Source organism: Anomaloglossus baeobatrachus, chromosome 12 (genome assembly GCF_048569485.1).
Source record: "Anomaloglossus baeobatrachus isolate aAnoBae1 chromosome 12, aAnoBae1.hap1, whole genome shotgun sequence".
NCBI lineage: Eukaryota > Metazoa > Chordata > Amphibia > Anura > Aromobatidae > Anomaloglossus > Anomaloglossus baeobatrachus.
The window spans coordinates 40,825,897-40,844,114 of NC_134364.1; the positions used below are offsets into that span (position 1 = coordinate 40,825,897).

The 18,218-nt window shown below is 46.4% G+C and overlaps 1 protein-coding gene across 1 annotated transcript in view; it reads left to right on the top strand.

Moving 5' to 3' along the window:
• The window catches only part of PSEN1 (presenilin 1), a 126,189-nt gene that overhangs the window by 39,875 nt on the left and 68,096 nt on the right, over positions 1 to 18,218 (top strand). Inside the window, exon 4 of the mRNA XM_075330797.1 lies at positions 8,062 to 8,294. Within this exon, the coding sequence (XP_075186912.1) occupies positions 8,062 to 8,294 (233 nt within the window). The remainder of the gene's footprint in view (positions 1 to 8,061; positions 8,295 to 18,218) is intronic.

Genomic DNA, 18,218 nt, shown 5'->3' on the forward strand with positions numbered 1-18,218 from the left:
AGCAGTGTGGGCTCTCAAGGCCATCTCTGCTTCTCTAGAGGAGATGCATTCCCTCACCAGGGAATCTATGCCCAAATGGATGCCTTAACTTCCCAAGCTTCGGCCTTTTCATCCTATGCCATGTCTGCCATGCTGGAGGCTTCTCACCGCACTGCGGTGGCTTCGGCTAATTCCCTCACTATCCGCAGAATCTTGTGGCTTCGAGAGTGGAAGGCAGATGCTTCTTCAAAGAAGTACCTTGCTGGGCTCCCTTTTGCTGGGTCCCGGCTGTTCGGAGAACAGCTGGATGAAATTATTAAGGAAGCTACTGGCGGGAAGAGTACTTCCATGCCTCAAACTAAAGCCAGGAAACCTGCCCAGGGTAGGAATCAGTCGAGGTTTCGCTCCTTTCGTTCCTCCAACTGGTCGTCCTCTAAGCCCTCGGCCTCGTCCGCTAACTCAGCCAAGGACCAGAAATCCAACTGGCGCCCAAAAGCGCGTCCACAGAAGACCGCAGGAGCTGCTGCCACTAAGGCAGCCTCCTCTCCGATCAGTGGGTGAGAGATATCATCTCCCACGGCTACAGGATAGAATTCTCTTCCAGTCCGCCAAACAGATTTTTTTTCTCTCAACTCCCCCCTGCTCCAAGGCCGCCGCCTTCTCACAGGCCGTGGCAGCCTTACAGGCCAATGGAGTAATTGTACCGGTTCCCGCCCGGGAACGGTTCAGAGGTTTCTACTCAAATCTCTTCCTAGTTCCCAAAAAGGATGGTACCTTCCGGCCCATCCTGGATCTGAAGCTTCTCAACAAGCATGTTCAGGTGCGGCGCTTTCGCATGGAGTCTCTGCGATCAGTCATTGACTCTATGTCCCAAGGGGATTTCCTGGCATCCATCGACATCAGAGATGCCTATCTGCATGTGCCAATTGCAGTGTCACACCAGCATTGGCTACGTTTTGCAGTAGGAGAAGATCACTTCCAATTCGTGGCTCTCCCCTTCGGGTTGGCCACGGCCCCTCGGGTATTCACCAAGGTCATGGCAGCAGTGATTGCAGTTCTGCACCTCCAGGGGTTGGCAGTGATTCCTTACCTGGACGACCTTCTAGTCAAGGCTTCATCCAGCGCAGACTGTCAGCGGAGTGTCTCGCTCACTCTCTCCACTCTAGCTCAATTCGGGTGGCTGGTCTATCTGTCCAAATCCACTCTGACTCCGACCCAGAGTCTCACGTACCTAGGGATGCAGTTCGAGACCTTGACGGCACTTGTGAAGTTGCCCTTAGTCAAACAGCAGTCCCTCCAGCTAGCGGTGCGCTCTCTGCTGAGGCCCTGCCGTTATACCCTCAGGCGTCTGATGCAGGTGCTGGGTCAAATGGTGGCCTCCATGGAGGCTGTTCCTTTTGCCCAGTTCCATCTGCGCCCCCTGCAGCTGGATATTCTCCGCTGTTGGGACAAGCGGCCTTCCTCCTTACACAGGTTAGTGGCTCTGTCGCCACAATCCAGGAGCTCTCTTCAGTGGTGGCTTCGGCCTCTCTCCCTGTCCCAGGGGCGCTTCTTCCTGGCCCCGTCCTGGGTGATTCTCACCACGGATGCCAGTCTATCCGGCTGGGGAGCGGTATATCTCCACCACAGAGCGCAGGGCACTTCGACCCCGTCCGAGTCAGCCCTTTCAATCAATGTGCTGGAAACCAGAGCCGTGCTTCTAGCTCTCCTAGCTTTTCACCACCTGTTGGCGGGCAGGCACATTCGAGTCCAGTCAGACAACGCGACAGCGGTTGCCTACATCAATCACCAAGGCGGGACACGCAGCCGCCTGGCAATGTTGGAAGTACAACGCATCCTTCAATGGGCGGAGGACTCCAAGTCCACCATATCCGCAGTCCACATCCCAGGCGTGGAAAACTGGGAGGCAGATTATCTCAGCCGTCAAACCGTGGACGGTGGCGAATGGTCCCTGCACCCGGCAGTGTTTCAGTCAATCTGCCGCAAATGGGGCACTCCGGACGTGGACCTAATGGCATCCCGTCACAACAACAAGGTTCCCGTTTACGTGGCTCGCTCCCACGACCCTCAGGCATTCGCCGTGGACTCACTGGTTCAAGACTGGTCCCAGTTTCGTCTGTCCTACCTGTTTCCCCCTCTAGCTCTCTTGCCCAGAGTTCTGCGCAAGATCAGAATGGAGAGCTGTCGAGTCATCCTCATTGCACCGGACTGGCCCAGGCGAGCTTGGTATCCAGACCTGCTCCATCTGTCCGTAGAGATGCCGTGGCATCTCCCGGACCGTCCAGACCTACTCTCACAAGGTCCGTTTTTTCCGCCTGAATTCTGCGGCTCTCAAATTGACGGCGTGGCTCTTGAGTCCTGGATCTTGACGGCTTTTGGTAACCCTCCTGAAGTCATCTCCACTATGACTCGGGCCCGTAAGTCTTCCTCCGCTAAGATCTATCACAGGACTTGGAAAATTTTCCTATCCTGGTGTCGCTCTACTGACCATCCTCCTTGGCCATTCTCCTTGCCGACTCTTCTGTCTTTTCTACAGTCCGGTCTGCAGCTAGGACTGTCCCTCAACTCTCTCAAGGGACAAGTCTCAGCTCTGTCAGTTCTGTTCCAGCGGCGTCTCGCTCGGCTGGCTCAGGTCCGCACCTTCATGCAAGGCGCGTCTCACATCATTCCGCCTTACCGGTGGCCCTTGGATCCCTGGGACCTTAATTTAGTTCTCACGGTTTTGCAGAAACCCCCCTTTGAGCCTCTTAGGGAAGTTTCCTTGTATCGTCTTTCACAGAAAGTGGCCTTTCTGGTGGCCATTACTTCCCTCAGGAGAGTCTCTGATTTGGCTGCGCTCTCTTCGGAGTCACCTTTTTTGGTTTTTCATCAGGACAAGGTGGTTCTCCGTCCGACTCCGGACTTTCTCCCTAAGGTGGTCTCTCCTTTCCACCTTAACCAGGACATTACCCTACCTTCCTTTTTGTCCGGCTCCTGTTCATCGCTTTGAAAAAGCGCTGCATACTCTGGATCTGGTGCGTGCTCTCCGGATCTATGTGTCTCGCACCGCTGCACTTAGGCGGTGCACTTCTCTTTTTGTGCTAACCACAGGTCGGCGCAAGGGTCTCTCTGCTTCTAAGCCGACCTTAGCCCGTTGGATTATATCAACCATTTCAGACGCCTACCGGAGTACTCGGGTGCCTCCCCCGCCGGGGATTAAGGCACATTCGACCAGAGCTGTCGGTGCCTCTTGGGCTTTTAGGCACCAGGCTACGGCTCAACAAGTCTGTCAGGCTGCCACTTGGACTAGCCTGCATACCTTTTCGAAGCACTACCAAGTGCATGCTCCTGCTTCGGCAGATGCGAGCCTGGGCAGACGCATCCTTCAGGCGGCTGTCGCCCATTTGTGAAGTTAGGTTCTGCCTACTTCTTAGTTTATTCTGTTTATTTCCCACCCAGGGACTGCTTTGGAACGTTCCATGGTCTGGGTCTCCCAAAGGAACGATAAAGAAAAAGAGAATTTTGTTTACTTACCGTAAATTCTTTTTCTTATAGTTCCGTATTGGGAGACCCAGCACCCTCCCTGTTGCCTGTTGGCAATTTTCTTGTTCCGCGTGTTATCACCGGCTGTTGTCGTGGACAGAGTCTCCGGTTGTTCCGGCTTTTGCTCTGTTCTACTTGTGGGTGGCTATTCTCCTTCAGCTTTTGCACTAAACTGGCTGGGTCTGCTCACCAGGGGGTGTATAAGCTCAGGGGGAGGAGCTACACTTTTTAGTGTAGTACTTTGTGTGTCCTCCGGAGGTAGAAGCTAAACACCCATGGTCTGGGTCTCCCAATACGGAACTATAAGAAAAAGAATTTACGGTAAGTAAACAAAATTCTCTTTTTTCGGACTATAAGACGCACCGGACCATAAGACGCACCCTGGTTTTAGAGGACAAAAATAGGAAAATAAAATTTTAGGCAAAAAATGCGGTCATGACACACACTGTTATGGGGTGAGGATCTGCTGCCTACACTGTTATGGGGGTAATGTCACCAAATTCTCTGCTAAGGTACCCCATCCTGGTAATGATCCTCCTGCCTTGTATATGTACCCCATCCTGGTATAAGCCCTTATCCTGCTATATACTGGCATCCTGCTTTATGCTCCCCATCCTGATATATACTGCCATCCTGGTATATGCCCTTGTCCTGCTATATACCCACATCCATCCTGCTATATGGCCCCATCCTGCCTTATCCTGTTATATGGCCCCATCCTGCTATATGGCATGTATCCTGTATTACACAAAAATAAACGTTTATACTCTCCTTTCCTCGCTCCATGCAGCATCGCTCCTCCCCCTGTCTGTGGCGGCAGCAGCACTGCTGACCTGTGTGGAGCTGTCACTGTTCCCTGCAGCATCGCTCGTCCTCCTGTGTGCCGGTCAGCTGACCTGCATGACTAGCGGCGCGCACAGCGATGACGTCATCGCTGTGCTCACCGCTCGCTACACAGATCAGCTGGCCGGGAGACAGGAGGAGATCGCGGTGCTGCAGGGGAACGGTGACGGGTGAGGGTACTGATTCACTGCCCCCGGCGCTGACCTGTGTGGAGCCGTTTCCCTGCAGCATTGCAATGTCCTCCTGTCTGCCGGCTGCTGTGTGTGGAGAGCGTGCACAGGGATGACGTCATCGCTGTGCTCACCTCTCGCTACACAGATCAGCGGGCCGGCAGACAGAAGGAGATTGCGGTGCTGCAGGGGAACGGTGACGGGTGAGTGTACCGTACTTATTCACTGCCCCCCCGCGGTGATGATGATACGCGGGGGGCAGTGAATATAGCCCCACATGATCACTCCAAGCTGTAGTTGCCAGGGGTGATCACAGCCGGCTGTTTAATATGCGCGCACGCCCCGCCCATCATTCCGCCCACCTGTCAGCGTCGGCTTCAGCACTGAGAGATGATGGGCGGGGTGATGGGCGTGCATATGTAATGAGCGGGCCCACGTGGTTACGGCAGGCTGCTACTGCCTGCTCGTGCTGCCGATGACCCGCTCCACCGAGCACCCTCATTCCCCGCAGCCCTACATTCAGATTATAAGATGCACCCCCCACTTTCCCCCAACATTTGGGGAAAAAAAGTGCGTCTTATGGTCCGAAAAATACGGTACCAACAGAACAATGCAATATTATGTTAGATATTCTTAGAGACTAAATGATCTTAAAGTTTTAAGGTCAGTCCTTTGATTTGGACAAAAATGTATATTACTTATGTACTTGTATAAGCCTTAAAAGGTTTTCGGACACAAACCCAACCCCACCCCCTCCCACAGTTTGGCTGTCCCTGTAATGAGTCCCCCACACCTTTTTTCTGGTTAGTTTTTTGTTTTTAGTTCCTTTTAATCCCCCTACAGCCATTCTTATGGCATGTTATTTATATCCTGGCCTGTCTTCAAGGTCTCCTTCTGTACACACCGCTCACACACTGTCACTTCTGTACAGTCTCGGGATAATGCTGACACTGGCGCGCCATACAGGATCATTACACAGCAGGGGACTGATTACAATTTTAATCTATCTCTGGACGTCTATTTCCATGATCCTATCCCAATATGTTGTAGGTGTAATAATATTAGCAAATAAGTCCAATTAGAATTGTAGTTCTCCTGCACATAAGGTAAGTGACATAGTGAATCAGGAGACTATACTACATTTCTAATTGGAAGTATTTGCTATTATTATTATTATCATCACATCTACTACATATTGGGATAGGGCCTTGGAGATGGGAATAATCCTTTTAATATAATCCGCTCTTATTTTCTGGTGTTGCTGACAGTTTATTTTTCTTAATAGCGGTGGTTAGTGACCGTTACATCTTATTGCGCAGGCCTGCTTCCCCAATTGTGACTGTTGGTCGCCTTCATCTCTGGGGGAATTCATGTAATGAGTGATTAAAGCAGCAGGAAGTTCTATAATCCACAGGCCGGATAGTCAGCCATCTGTTTTAAATATACATTTCTTTTCTTCTTTAACACATACAATATCGATATTTATATGTACAGTGGGGAAAATAAGTATTTGATCCTCTGCCGATTTTGCAAGTTTTCCCACCTACAAAGAATGGAGAGATCTGTAATTGTTGTTATAGGTACACGTCTACTGTGACACAGAATAAAAAATAATCCAGAAAATCCCATTGTACGATTTTTAAATAATTAATTTGCATTTTGCTGCATGAAATAAGTATTTGATACAATAGAAAAATGGAATTTAATATTTTGGTAGAAACCTTTGTTTGCAGTTACAGAGGTCGGACGTTTCCTGTAGATCTTGACCAGGTTTGCACACACTGGAGCAGGGATTTTGGCGATTCCTCCATACAGATCTTCTCCAGATCTTTTACTTTTTGGGGCTGTCACTGGGTAACATTGAGTTTCAGCTCCCTCCAAGATTCTCAATTAGGTTCAGGTCTGGAGACTGGCTAGGCCACTCCAGGACCTTGAAATGCTTCTTACGGTGCCACTCCTTGGTGGCCCTGGCTGCGTGTTTCAGGTCATTGTCATGCTGGAAGATCCAGCCACGACCCATCTTCAAAGCTCTTACTTGCGGGAAGGCGATTATTCCCCAGAATCTCGCGATACGTAACCCCATCCGTCCTCCCTTCAATGCGGTGCAGTCTTCCTGTCCCCATTGCAGAAAAACACCCCCAAATTATGATGTCGTCCCCCCCATGCTTCACGGTTGGGACAGTCTTCTTGGGGTTGCACCCATCCTTCTGTTTACTCCATACACAGCGAGTGAAGTTTACACCAAAAAGTTCTATTTTGGTCTCATCTGACCATATGACCTTCTCCCATGCCTCCTGTGGATCATACAGATGGTCATTGGCAAACTTCAAACAGGCCTGAACATGTCCTGGTATTGAGCAGGGGAACTTTGTGTGACCTGCAGGATTTTAATCCATGACCGCGTAGTGTGTTACTAACTGTAATCTTTGAGACTGTGGTCCCAGTTCTCTTCAGGTCATTGACCAGGTCCTCCTGTGTAGTTCTGGGCTGATTCCTGACCTTTCTCAGAGTCGTCCATAACCCACAAGGCAAGATCTTGCATGGAGCCCTAGACCGAGTAAGACTGACAGTCATGTCATGTTTCTTATAATTGCGACAACAGTTGTTGCCTTCTCACCAAGCTGCTTGCCTATTGTCCTCCCAGCCTTGTGCAGGTTTGCAATTTTGTCCTTGGTGTCGTTAGACATCTCTTTGGTCTTGGCCATGGCGGAGAAGATGGAGTGTGATTGATTGTGTGGTGTCTTTTATACAGGTTCAAACAGGTACAATTTAATACCGGTAATGAGAGCAGAGTAGGAGCTTCTTAAAGAAAAAATAACAATTCTGCGAGAGACAAAATTCTTGCTGGTTGGTCAGTGATCAAATATTTATTTTATGTAATAAAATGCAAATTAATTATGTAGCAATCATACAATGGGATTTTCTGGATATTTTTTTTATTCTGTCTGTCACAGGTGAAGTGTACCTTACGATAAATGGCAGACCTTTCCGTTCTTTTTAGGTGGGAGAACTTTCAAAATCGTCAGCGTATCAAATACTTATTTTCTTCACTGTATATGACTGTACATGAGATCTTTATATTGTTTTTGGAAATTGTATCTGCATTCTTGTCTTTTAATTTCAACCAGATTGCCTGCCTGTCGACACTTCATGTCCTTATTCTTTCCATTATTGTTCTGGTCTGTTATAGGAACAGAAAAACTAGAATAATAGCATTGTTGGATACGACCATGAACGGGCACTTAAAGGGAACCTGTCAGGTCCAATATGCACCCAGAACCACGAGCAGTTCTGGGTACATATTGCTAATCCCTGCCTAACTGTCCCTGTTTACACTAGCATAGATAAAGGGATCTTTAGAAAAACTAAAGATCCTTTATGATATGTTAATGAGGCCAGGGACTAGTCGCAAGGGCATAGTTCCCCCGACTAGTCCGCCCGCTTAGCATGTTAGCACGCCCACAGGGGTTGTATACGTCCTTATTTTAGGACATTACAAAGTTTTTGTGCATTTCTTGTGTTTCTAATATATCCGTGGGTCTTTCAGAACGACAACAGCGAGCGGAGAAACAATGAACGGAGCGAATCTCAGAGCAATGGACAGACGCAGAGCAGCTCGCAGCAAGTCCTGGAGCAAGACGAGGAAGAAGACGAGGAGCTGACGTTGCGATACGGAGCCAAGCATGTGATTATGCTTTTTGTGCCCGTAACCCTCTGTATGGTGGTCGTTGTGGCTACGATAAAGTCCGTCAGCTTCTACACAAGGAAGGACGGGCAGCTGTAAGTATCATGAGATTGTTGTGCTCAGTCTTTGCTAAATATTGGGGGGTTTATTTTGATTTTCCTTCTTTGGAAATTCACTGCAAATCTAGACAAAATCTTGTAGCTCATTAGTTTCGTAAGAATATTCCCTTAACCTCATAACGACGGCCGTACGACTTAAAGCGGCGGCAAAACAGGGTACTTATTCTGTTCCGCCGCTTTAAAGCGGCGGCCCGAAAAAACCCTGTAGCGCCCCCCAGCGACCGAAAATCTCGGGGGTTTCAGCTACCGGGGGTAGCTGAGACCCCCCAGATTATGAATCGGGGTGTTTTTTTTTGGACCCCGATCATGTGATCGGCGGTATACACCGTATACCGACGAACACATGAAAAAAAAAGAAATGGCCGGTAAAACTGATTTCTTTTTCATCTGACATGATCAAACATGTCAGATGAGAAAGAAATCTAACCCCCTAGTGCCCCCAAAGCCCCCGGTACCGGAGAGTCCCCCCACCCCCACCCCTACCCCCACCGGACATCCAAAATGGCGCCGAAGCGCACAGAAAACTGCCGCCGGCGCCGGCTCTGCAGTCATTTCCCTCCGATCTGAAATGATCAAACATTTCAGATCGGAGGGAAATGTCCTCCCCCTGACCCCTCCTCCGGTCCACCGGAGCCCTCTGGTCACCATAGCCCCCTCCGGTTCTCCAGAGCCACCACCCCCCTCCCCCCTCCGGAGCGTGGAAGATGGCGGCGCACAGCGCGCGGCCGCCTTCATTCTGCTCTTTCTGCCGCATGTGACACGTCACATGCGGCAGAAAGGTGTCCCCAGGTCCCACTAGGTCACCCCCCCCCCCCCCAAGCCCCCGGTTATACGTTACCTGTCTGCCGCTCCGGGCCCGCGATCGCCGCCTCCTTCTTCAATGCTGGCGGCGCATGCGCAGACAGCGGCTGTCAGCTGGATCCCTGCAAGCAGGGATCCTGCTGACGTCGCTGATGCACAGGCTCCACTGTGGACCGGGGGAGGGTGAGTGCAGTGATCTGCAGCCACACTCCTCACATGGAGAGGCTGCTGTTCCAGAAAATGGGGGGTACGTTCTGTGAGCGTGCCCCTCATATTCTGGAATGAGGTTACTGCAGGTCACTCTGCCCTAGGTTGGACCGGGGCAGTGTGAGTGCAGTATTCTCAGATTACTGCACCCACACTGCTCATGGAGAGCTTGCTCTTCCAGAAAATGGGGGATACGTTCCCTGAACGTGCCCCCCATATTCTAGAAGATCCAGAGTCGGCGCGGGACCTCCAAAATGGATTACAGCGACCGGAATTTCTTTATTTTCAATAAATTGGTAAAAGAGGAATGTTTCGGGGAGTGTTTTTTCAAATAAATTTTTTTTTTGTCTTTTTTTTTTCTATTACTGACTGGGTTAGTGATGTCGGGTATCTGTTCAGATGCCGTGACATCACTAACCCCAGGGCTTGATGCCAGGTGACATTACAGCTGGTATCAACCCCATATATTACCCCGTCTGCCACCGCACCAGGGCGCGGGATGAGCTGGGGCGAAGCGCCAGGATTGGCGCATCTAATGGATGCGCCACTTCTGGGGCGGCTGCGGCCTGCTATTTTTAGGCTGGGAAGAGTCCAATAACCATGGCTCTTCCCACCCTGAGAATACCAGACCCCAGCTGTCCGCTTCACCTTGGCTGGTGATCTAATTTGGGGGGGACCCCACGTTTTTTTTTTTTTTTAAAAAACGCCTGGGGAGCCCTCCAAATTGATCACCAGCCAAGGTGAAGCTGTCAGCTGTGGTTTGCAGGCTACAGCTGTCTGCTTTACCCTAGCTGGCTATCAAAAATAGGGGGGACCCCACGTCGTTTATTTTAATTATTAATTTTTTGGGGGGCTAAATACAAGGCTAGGCACCCTTTAGTGCCACATGAAAGGCACTAAAGGGCGCCAGCTTAGAATATGCAGGGGAATGGGACATTATATTTGTTTGACATCTATCCATTCATCCATTGTAGCATTTTACGCTGTGTGCCCACAATCAGGGTTTGCAGCGTTTTGGGCGCAGAGTGTTTTCCCTGTGTTCATAATGCTGCGTTGTGCAGTAGAAGCACAGTGGAAGGATTTTTAGAAATCCCATGCCCAATGTGCTTCTTTTCTCCGCAGCATAAACCGACCTGTGGCGCAGCTTCCCGAGCCTCAGCATGTCAATTTATGCTGCGTAGATGAGTGTTCTCTGCAGGTAGCATAGAGCTCCACAGCGGCCTGAACCCAAATCGTGGGCTTGGGCAGCTGCGTTCTCCCGTGGACAACACTCACATCTCTGCAGGAGGCTGACACTGTGTACTAGATGCCGTGTCGCTGGATCATGGCCACAGAGCCTAACAGTGAGACATTTGTTGCTACAGCAACATTTTTGTGAAGTACCTGTGGATTCAAAATGCTTACTATACTCCTGAATAAAATCCAGTTTCCAAAATGGGGTCACTTGTGGGGGTTTTCTGATGTATAGGTACCCAAGGGGCCCTGCTAATGTGACATGGTGCGCGCAATTTATTTCAACTTTTCCAGAATTCAAATGGTGCTCCCTCCATTCCAAGCCCTCCCATTTATCCAAACAGAGGTTTTTGGCCACATGTGGGGTATCCCTGTGCTCATAAGACATTGGATAACAACCTGTGGGGTCCACGGTTTGTTGTTGTCTCTTGAAAAAGTGAGAAATTTGATGCTAAAGCAACAGTTTTGTGAAAAAAATGAAAATTTTCAATATGGCAACCTAAGCTTATCAAATTCTGTGAAGTACTCGTGGATTCAAACTGCTCACTATACACCTTGATAAAAGCCTTGAGGTGTCTTGTTTCCAGAATGAAGTCACTTGTGGGGGACCGCCACTGTTTAGGCACCTCAGGGGCTCTCCAAATGCAACCTGGCGTCCGCTATTGATTCCAGCCAATTTTGCAGTCAAATGGCACTCCTTCCCTTCCGAGCCCTGCCATGCGCCCAAACAGTTGATTTCCACCACATATAAGGTATCGCCAAACTCAGGAGAAATTGCACAATAAATGTTATGCTGAATTTTTTCCTTTTACTCTTGTAAAAAAAAAAGCTACCTGGTTGAAATAACAATTTTGTGGTAAAATTTTATTTTTTTTTTTTCATGGCTCAACGTTATAAAATTCTGTGAAGCACCTGAGGGTTCAGGGTACTCACCAAACATCTAGATAAATTCCTTGAGGGGCCTAGTTTCCAAAATGGGGCCACTTGTGCGGGGTTTCTGCTGTTTAGGTACCTTAGGGGACCTCCAAATGCGACATGGTGCCCGCAATCTTTTTCAGCCAAATTTCCTTTCTAAAATTCAAATATTGCTCCTTTCGTTCCAAGCCCTCCCATTTGTCCAAACAAAGGTTTCAGACCACATGTGAGGTATCACCGCGCTCATAAAAAAGTGGTTAACAAACCTTGAGGTCAAATTTTTGGAATTACCTCTTGAAAAAGTGAGAAAATTGATGCTAAAGCAACATTTTTGAGAAAATTATTAAAATTTTCAATATGACAATGTAACGTTAACAAAATCTGTGAAGTACCTGTGGATCTAAAATGCTCCCTATACCCCTAGATAGAAGCCTTGAGGGGTCTAGTTTCCAAAATGGTGTCACTTGTGAGGGATTTCTTCTGTTTAGGTACCTTAGCGGACCTGTAAATGCAACATGGTGCCCGCAATCTATTTCAGCCAAATTTGCTTTCCAAAATTCAAATATTGCTCCTTCTGTTCCGAGCCCTCCCATTTGTCCAAACAGAGGTTTCTGACCACATGTGGGGTATCGGCGCGCTCATAAGAAAGTGGGGAACAAGTTTTGAGGTCCATTTTGTTGTGTTATTTCTTCTAAAAGTGAATAAATTTGGGTTAGAGCAACATTTTTAGGTAAAATTTAATTTTTGCTTTTTTTCATTCCACATTGCTTTTGTTCATGTGAAGCACCTGAAGGGTTAATAAACTTCTTGAATGTGGTTTTGAGTACTTTGGGGGGTGCAGTTTTTAGAATGGTGTCACTTTTGGGTATTTTCTGTCATCTAGGCCTATTGAAGTCACTTCAAATGTGATGTGGTCCCTAAAAAACTGGTTTTGTAAATTTTGATGTAAAAATGAGAAATTGCTGATTAAACTTTGAACCCCTCTAACTTCCTAACAAAAAAAAATTTTGTTTCCAAAATTGTGCTGATGTAAAGTAGACATGTGGGAAATGTTATTTATTAACTGTTTTGTGTCACAGAAATCTCTGGTTTAACGGTATAAAAATTCAAAAGTTGAAAATTGCTAAATTTTCAAAATTTTTGCCAATATTCAATTTTTTTCATAAATAAACACAAAAAATATTGTCCTAAATTTGGTACTAACATGAAGTCCAATATGTGACGAAAAAACAATCTCAGAATCACCGGGATCCGTTGAAGCGTTCCAGAGTTATAACCTCATGAAGTGACACTGGTCAGAATTGCAAAATTTGGTCTGGTCATTAAGGTGAAAATTAGCTCCGTCACTAAAGGGTTAAGGATTATTATTATTATTATTATTATTATTATTATTTTTCTCAATGTGAGAATTTTTTTTATTTTTTTTTTTTTTTATTTTTTGTTCCCCCTAACCTTTCCCCCCCTTGTTTGGAATAAAAACAGCAAAAAGAGGCACAAATTTTTGCTCAGTTATGCAAGGACAGTCTGTGCCATGTCCACCCACTTTTTGAAAGTCGAGCCGAGCTTAGCTGGATGGGGGTGTTGACTTCACTTTTTGACAAAGTCATCATTTATGCCATTTTTAGTGGTGTCAATTATATTTGGGTCAATTTTTTTACATTTCATGCAGTGATACTCTGCAACTGAAAGACGCACCAAGTTTATGGTCTAAAGTTGGCTTTGCACGTTGCAACATTGCACATGTGATGTCGGTGGGGTCAAATCGAAAGTGACGCACTTCCGGCGTCACTTGCGATGTCGTAGTGTGTAAATGCTAGATGATACGATGAACGAGCGCAAAAGCGTTATCGTATCATCGTTGCAAGCTCCGACTTTTCCATAATTTTGCTGCAGCGATGGTACGATGCTGTTCCTCGTTCCTGCGGCAGCACACATCGCTGTGTGTTACGCCGCAGGAGCGAGGAACTTCACCTTACCTGCCGCCGGCGGCTGTACGGAAGGAAGGAGGTGGGGGGGATGTTTACATCCTGCTCATCTCCGCCGCTATTGGCCGCCTGCCGTGTGACGTCGCTATGACGCCGCACGATCCGCCCCCTTAGGAAGGAGGCGGGTCGCCGGCCAGAGCGACGGTCGCAGGGCAGGTGAGTGCATGTGAAGCTGGCGTAGCGATAATTTTCGCTACGCCAGCTATCACAAAATATCGTTCCTGCGACGGGGGCGGGGACTATCGCGTGCGACATCGCAGCATCGGCTTGCGATGTCGCAACGTGCAAAGCCCACCTTAGTCTAGCCCATTCTTCATCAATTCTGGCATGCAAAGGGGTCCTGATGAATATGGGCTTGAATGTTTATCCTGGTTGCAAAATAGAATTTCTTTGACTAGTGACGAGCAGGCACTACCATGCTTCGGTACTCTGTACTTATTAAGAGCAGTTGGGTGTTCAGATGGGAGCGACTCATATACCTGAATGTAATGAAAGTCAATAGGGGACTTGGAGTATTTTTCTTGGAAATCTTCCGGTAAAATGCTTGAGTTTCCCATTGACTTTCATTATAATCGGTACATGAGTCGCTCCCATCCAAGCATCCAACTGCTCTTAACGAGTACTGAGCACCCAAGCATGGTAGCTCCCACTCATCACTAGTTACGTGTACCAAGCATGGTAGTGCCCACTCATCACTAGTTACGAATACCGAGCACTCGAGCATGGTAGTGCCCACTCATCACTAGTTACGAGTACTGAGCACCTGAGCATGGTAGTGCCCGCTCATCACTAGTTACAAGCACTGAGCACCTGAGCATGGTAGTGCCCGCTCATCACTAGTTACGAGTACTGAGCACCTGAGCATGGTAGTGCCCGCTCATCACTAGTTACGAGTACAGAACACCAGAGCATGTTAGTGCCCGCTCATCACTAGTTACGAGTACTGAGCACCTGAGCATGGTAGGGCCCGCTCATCACTAGTTACGAGTACTGAGCACCTGAGCATGGTAGTGCCCGCTCATCACTAGTTACGAATACCGAGCACTCGAGCATGGTAGTGCCCACTCATCACTAGTTACGAGTACTGAGCACCTGAGCATGGTAGTGCCCACTCATCACTAGTTACGAGCACTGAGCACCTGAGCATGTTAGTGCCCGCTCATCACTAGTTACAAGCACTGAGCACCTGAGCATGGTAGTGCCCGCTCATCACTAGTTACGAGTACTGAGCACCTGAGCATGGTAGTGCCCGCTCATCACTAGTTACGAGTACAGAACACCAGAGCATGTTAGTGCCCGCTCATCACTAGTTACGAGTACTGAGCACCTGAGCATGGTAGGGCCCGCTCATCACTAGTTACGAGTACTGAGCACCTGAGCATGTTAGTGCCCGCTCATCACTAGTTACAAGCACTGAGCATCTGAGCATGGTAGTGTCCACTCATCACTAGTTTTGTGCATTCAAGTAATTTTAATCAGTGGCCATGTGCAAAAACAGTGGGGGGGGGGGGGGGTTTCTACTGTTGTCTGTGCCAAAGATATGCCATATCAATGTGATTGTTCCATTTCTAATGCTTATTTGTTGCAGTTTTAATACATTGTGTGAGGGGGGAGCAGGGGGTTAGTGCATTTTGGAATCGCTGAAACTTTGCCTGAACTGTTAAATGCTGCAGATTTTCTGCTTAAAAAATACAGCATTTATTATTACATGGGGAACATAAGCTAAAAGGGGTCCTATGAAATCCAAGCCAAATATTTGGTTGGTGCAGGGCTTGAGGGGGCTGTGCATATAACTCAATATATCACTTTTGCCTAGAGTTTTCCATTAACCCTTTCCCTACCACATAACCATATTGGTTGCGGCATTAGGCTGTTACATGTAAAGCACCGTATATGTATAGAAGCTACTTTTATGATCAGCTGGTGCCGGGTGGTTTTGCAGATCCCTGCCAGGCACACAATGGGTTGTTGGGTTAATATTGCAGCAGTATTGAACATGTTAGCAATTTTCTAAGTAAATATATTTCTAAAGGTGCTATTGCCATGAATTTCTAACCAGTCCAATCTACACTGGCAAAGTAATCAAACCGTAGATGTCCATAAACTTAGTGTTGTGTAATAATAATGAAGAATGACACGGGGAAAAGGTATTGAACACGCTTACTGAAATGTATTAATACTTTGTACAAACGCCTTTGTTTTTGATGACGCTTCAATACACCTCCTGTATGGAGAAACTAGTCGCATACATTGCTCAGGTGTGATTATGGCCCAGTCTTCCACATAAACGCTCTCCAAACCCTGAAGGCTCTGTGAGTTTCTTCTTTGAACTCTCAGCTTTTGTTCCTTCCTTAAATTTTTTTTATTGGATTCAGGTTCCCTTTAATGTGTGCCCATGCCTTTTAGGCCATGTTCAAATCCAGTGTTTTTTTGTTTTGTTTTGTTTTTTTTGTAGCTTTTTTTATACCAGCAAAAGCTGAGACGTCAGAAATCTCATGCTCACGTTTTTTGTTTTTTTTTTTTATTTTCCTGCCTGAATTTGAGAGCTACAGCATTTTTTTTTAATCTGCACCATGTCAATTCCTTCAGTGTGTTTGCTTTCCACCCATCGAAATGAGAAAGTAAAAAAAAAATGCTGCCAAACTAACATTTCTGGTGAATAAAACTAATTTTATTAAGGCGGCATTTTTTTAACATGCGTCATGAACGTTTTTTTGCTGTAAAAGTGGATCCTGTTTTTACAAAGAAAAATGCATGCAAACGCATGTGCTATTTTGCAGGATCCTGCCACTTGAAGTTTATGGGTGGGCATTGAAGTCATGTGATCGGGAGTGAGGGGAACTCAACGTGATAGACTGGGAGCCGGCATCTGACCGCTGCAGACGCTGGTAACCAAGGTAACCATCGGGTAACTAAGCGAAGTGCTTTGCTTGGATACCCGATATTTACCTTTGTTACGAGCGTCCGTAGCTCCTAGGAGCCGGGCTGCCTGCTCCCTGCACACATAACCAAGGTAAACATCGGGTAACTAAGCGAAGCGCTTTGCTTGGTTACCCGATATTTACCTTGGTTACGAGCGTCCGCCTCTCTCAGGCGGGGGAGAGAGGGAGGGGGAGAGACAGATCACGCCAGGCTGGTTTCTGGGCATGCTCAGTAGAGCAAGCAGGATCCTGTCTATCAGCATGCCAGCGTTCACATGCGTTTGCGTGCAGTATAGTCAGGATCCAGTGAAAAACAGTATTTGGACGCAGCTCAAAAATGCTACAAGTAGCGTTTTTGAAAATGGTTAAACTGCAAGTCGCTGGATCCTCACTATAACACACGCAAACGCAGGTGAACGCATGTTGACGCGAGTCCATTGCAAATGCATTGAAATGAAAACGCGTTTGCACTGGATCCGTTTTTGCGTAAAAAAAATGTTCATGACGGATGTTAAAAAAACGTAGTGTGAAAGCCGCCTAAGCCGTAGGCAAAGCACACAGTCTGCACCCAAAAAAATATTGCAAAAAAAGCACAAAGCAGTTTACTGCTCAGGGAGCAGGTTTTTGCAGCAGAAAAAAATTGTGTGAAAAAGCTGTGTGTGAATATAACCTTACAGTACAAAAGTATTAAAACAAAAAATCTACACATTTGGTATTGACGGAAGGATTCAAAGCTGAAGAAGGTAAAGTGCATGGATCTTACTTTTGCCTTTGGAGCCAATGATTTGCCATGTACTGGTCTGCACAATCCTTTTAGAAAATGTGTATTCGGTCATTGCAGACTTTGTTCACCCTGTGTAAACCTTGCTAGATGAAATGTCATTATCCCGTCTGGCGCTAGATGTCACAGATGATCAGATGTAATAAAGAGCTGCATCCACCCTCGCCGTGTCCGTGAACAGTCTCTCATTGGTTTGGAATTTAAATGCTCAGCTCAAGTTGATTTATATATTTTTTTTTTCCTGTTTTTCGACTCTGGTATTAGTCACTGTCTTATTTCCTTTTAAAACAAAAAAAAATAATTAATTCCCATAGACATTATATGCCATAAATGTCTGATAGATGCAGATATCCCTGTGCTGAGCTGTTTTTGGAACTTGAATAAAGTAAATACACCTCTCCATTCTCAGCAACTGAGAATTAGATGGGGGGGGGGGGGGTCTCGAAATATGTGGGGCCACATCTGTCATGTCCTGTTGATGTGCCACGGACATCTCCTTTAAATTACTTTACTTGCTGGAATTTTGGGTACTTCACTTTTTTCCTGCTGTAGAAGTGTAATGCAACAGAGTGGCTTCTAGATTTCAGCAGTGAGGGACCCCAAAATGTTAGTGATGGCACCAGAGCTGTCATTGATATGGACACAGCCTAGTACTTTAATGTCATCTCGTGTGTGTGTGTGTGTGTGTGTGTGTGTGTGTATATATTTGTATGTGTATGTATGTGTATATGTAAGTATGTATGTGTGTGTGTGTGTGTATGTATGTATATATATGTGTATATATATATATATATATATAATTTACATATATATTTTTTATATATATATAATTTACATATATATTTTTTATATATATATAATTTACATATATTTTTTTATATATATATATATAATTTACATATATATTTTTTATATATATATAATATATATATATATATATATATATATATATATATATGTAAATTATATATATATATATATATATATATATATAAAAATATATGTAAATTATATATATATATATAAAAAATATATATGTAAATTATATATATATATA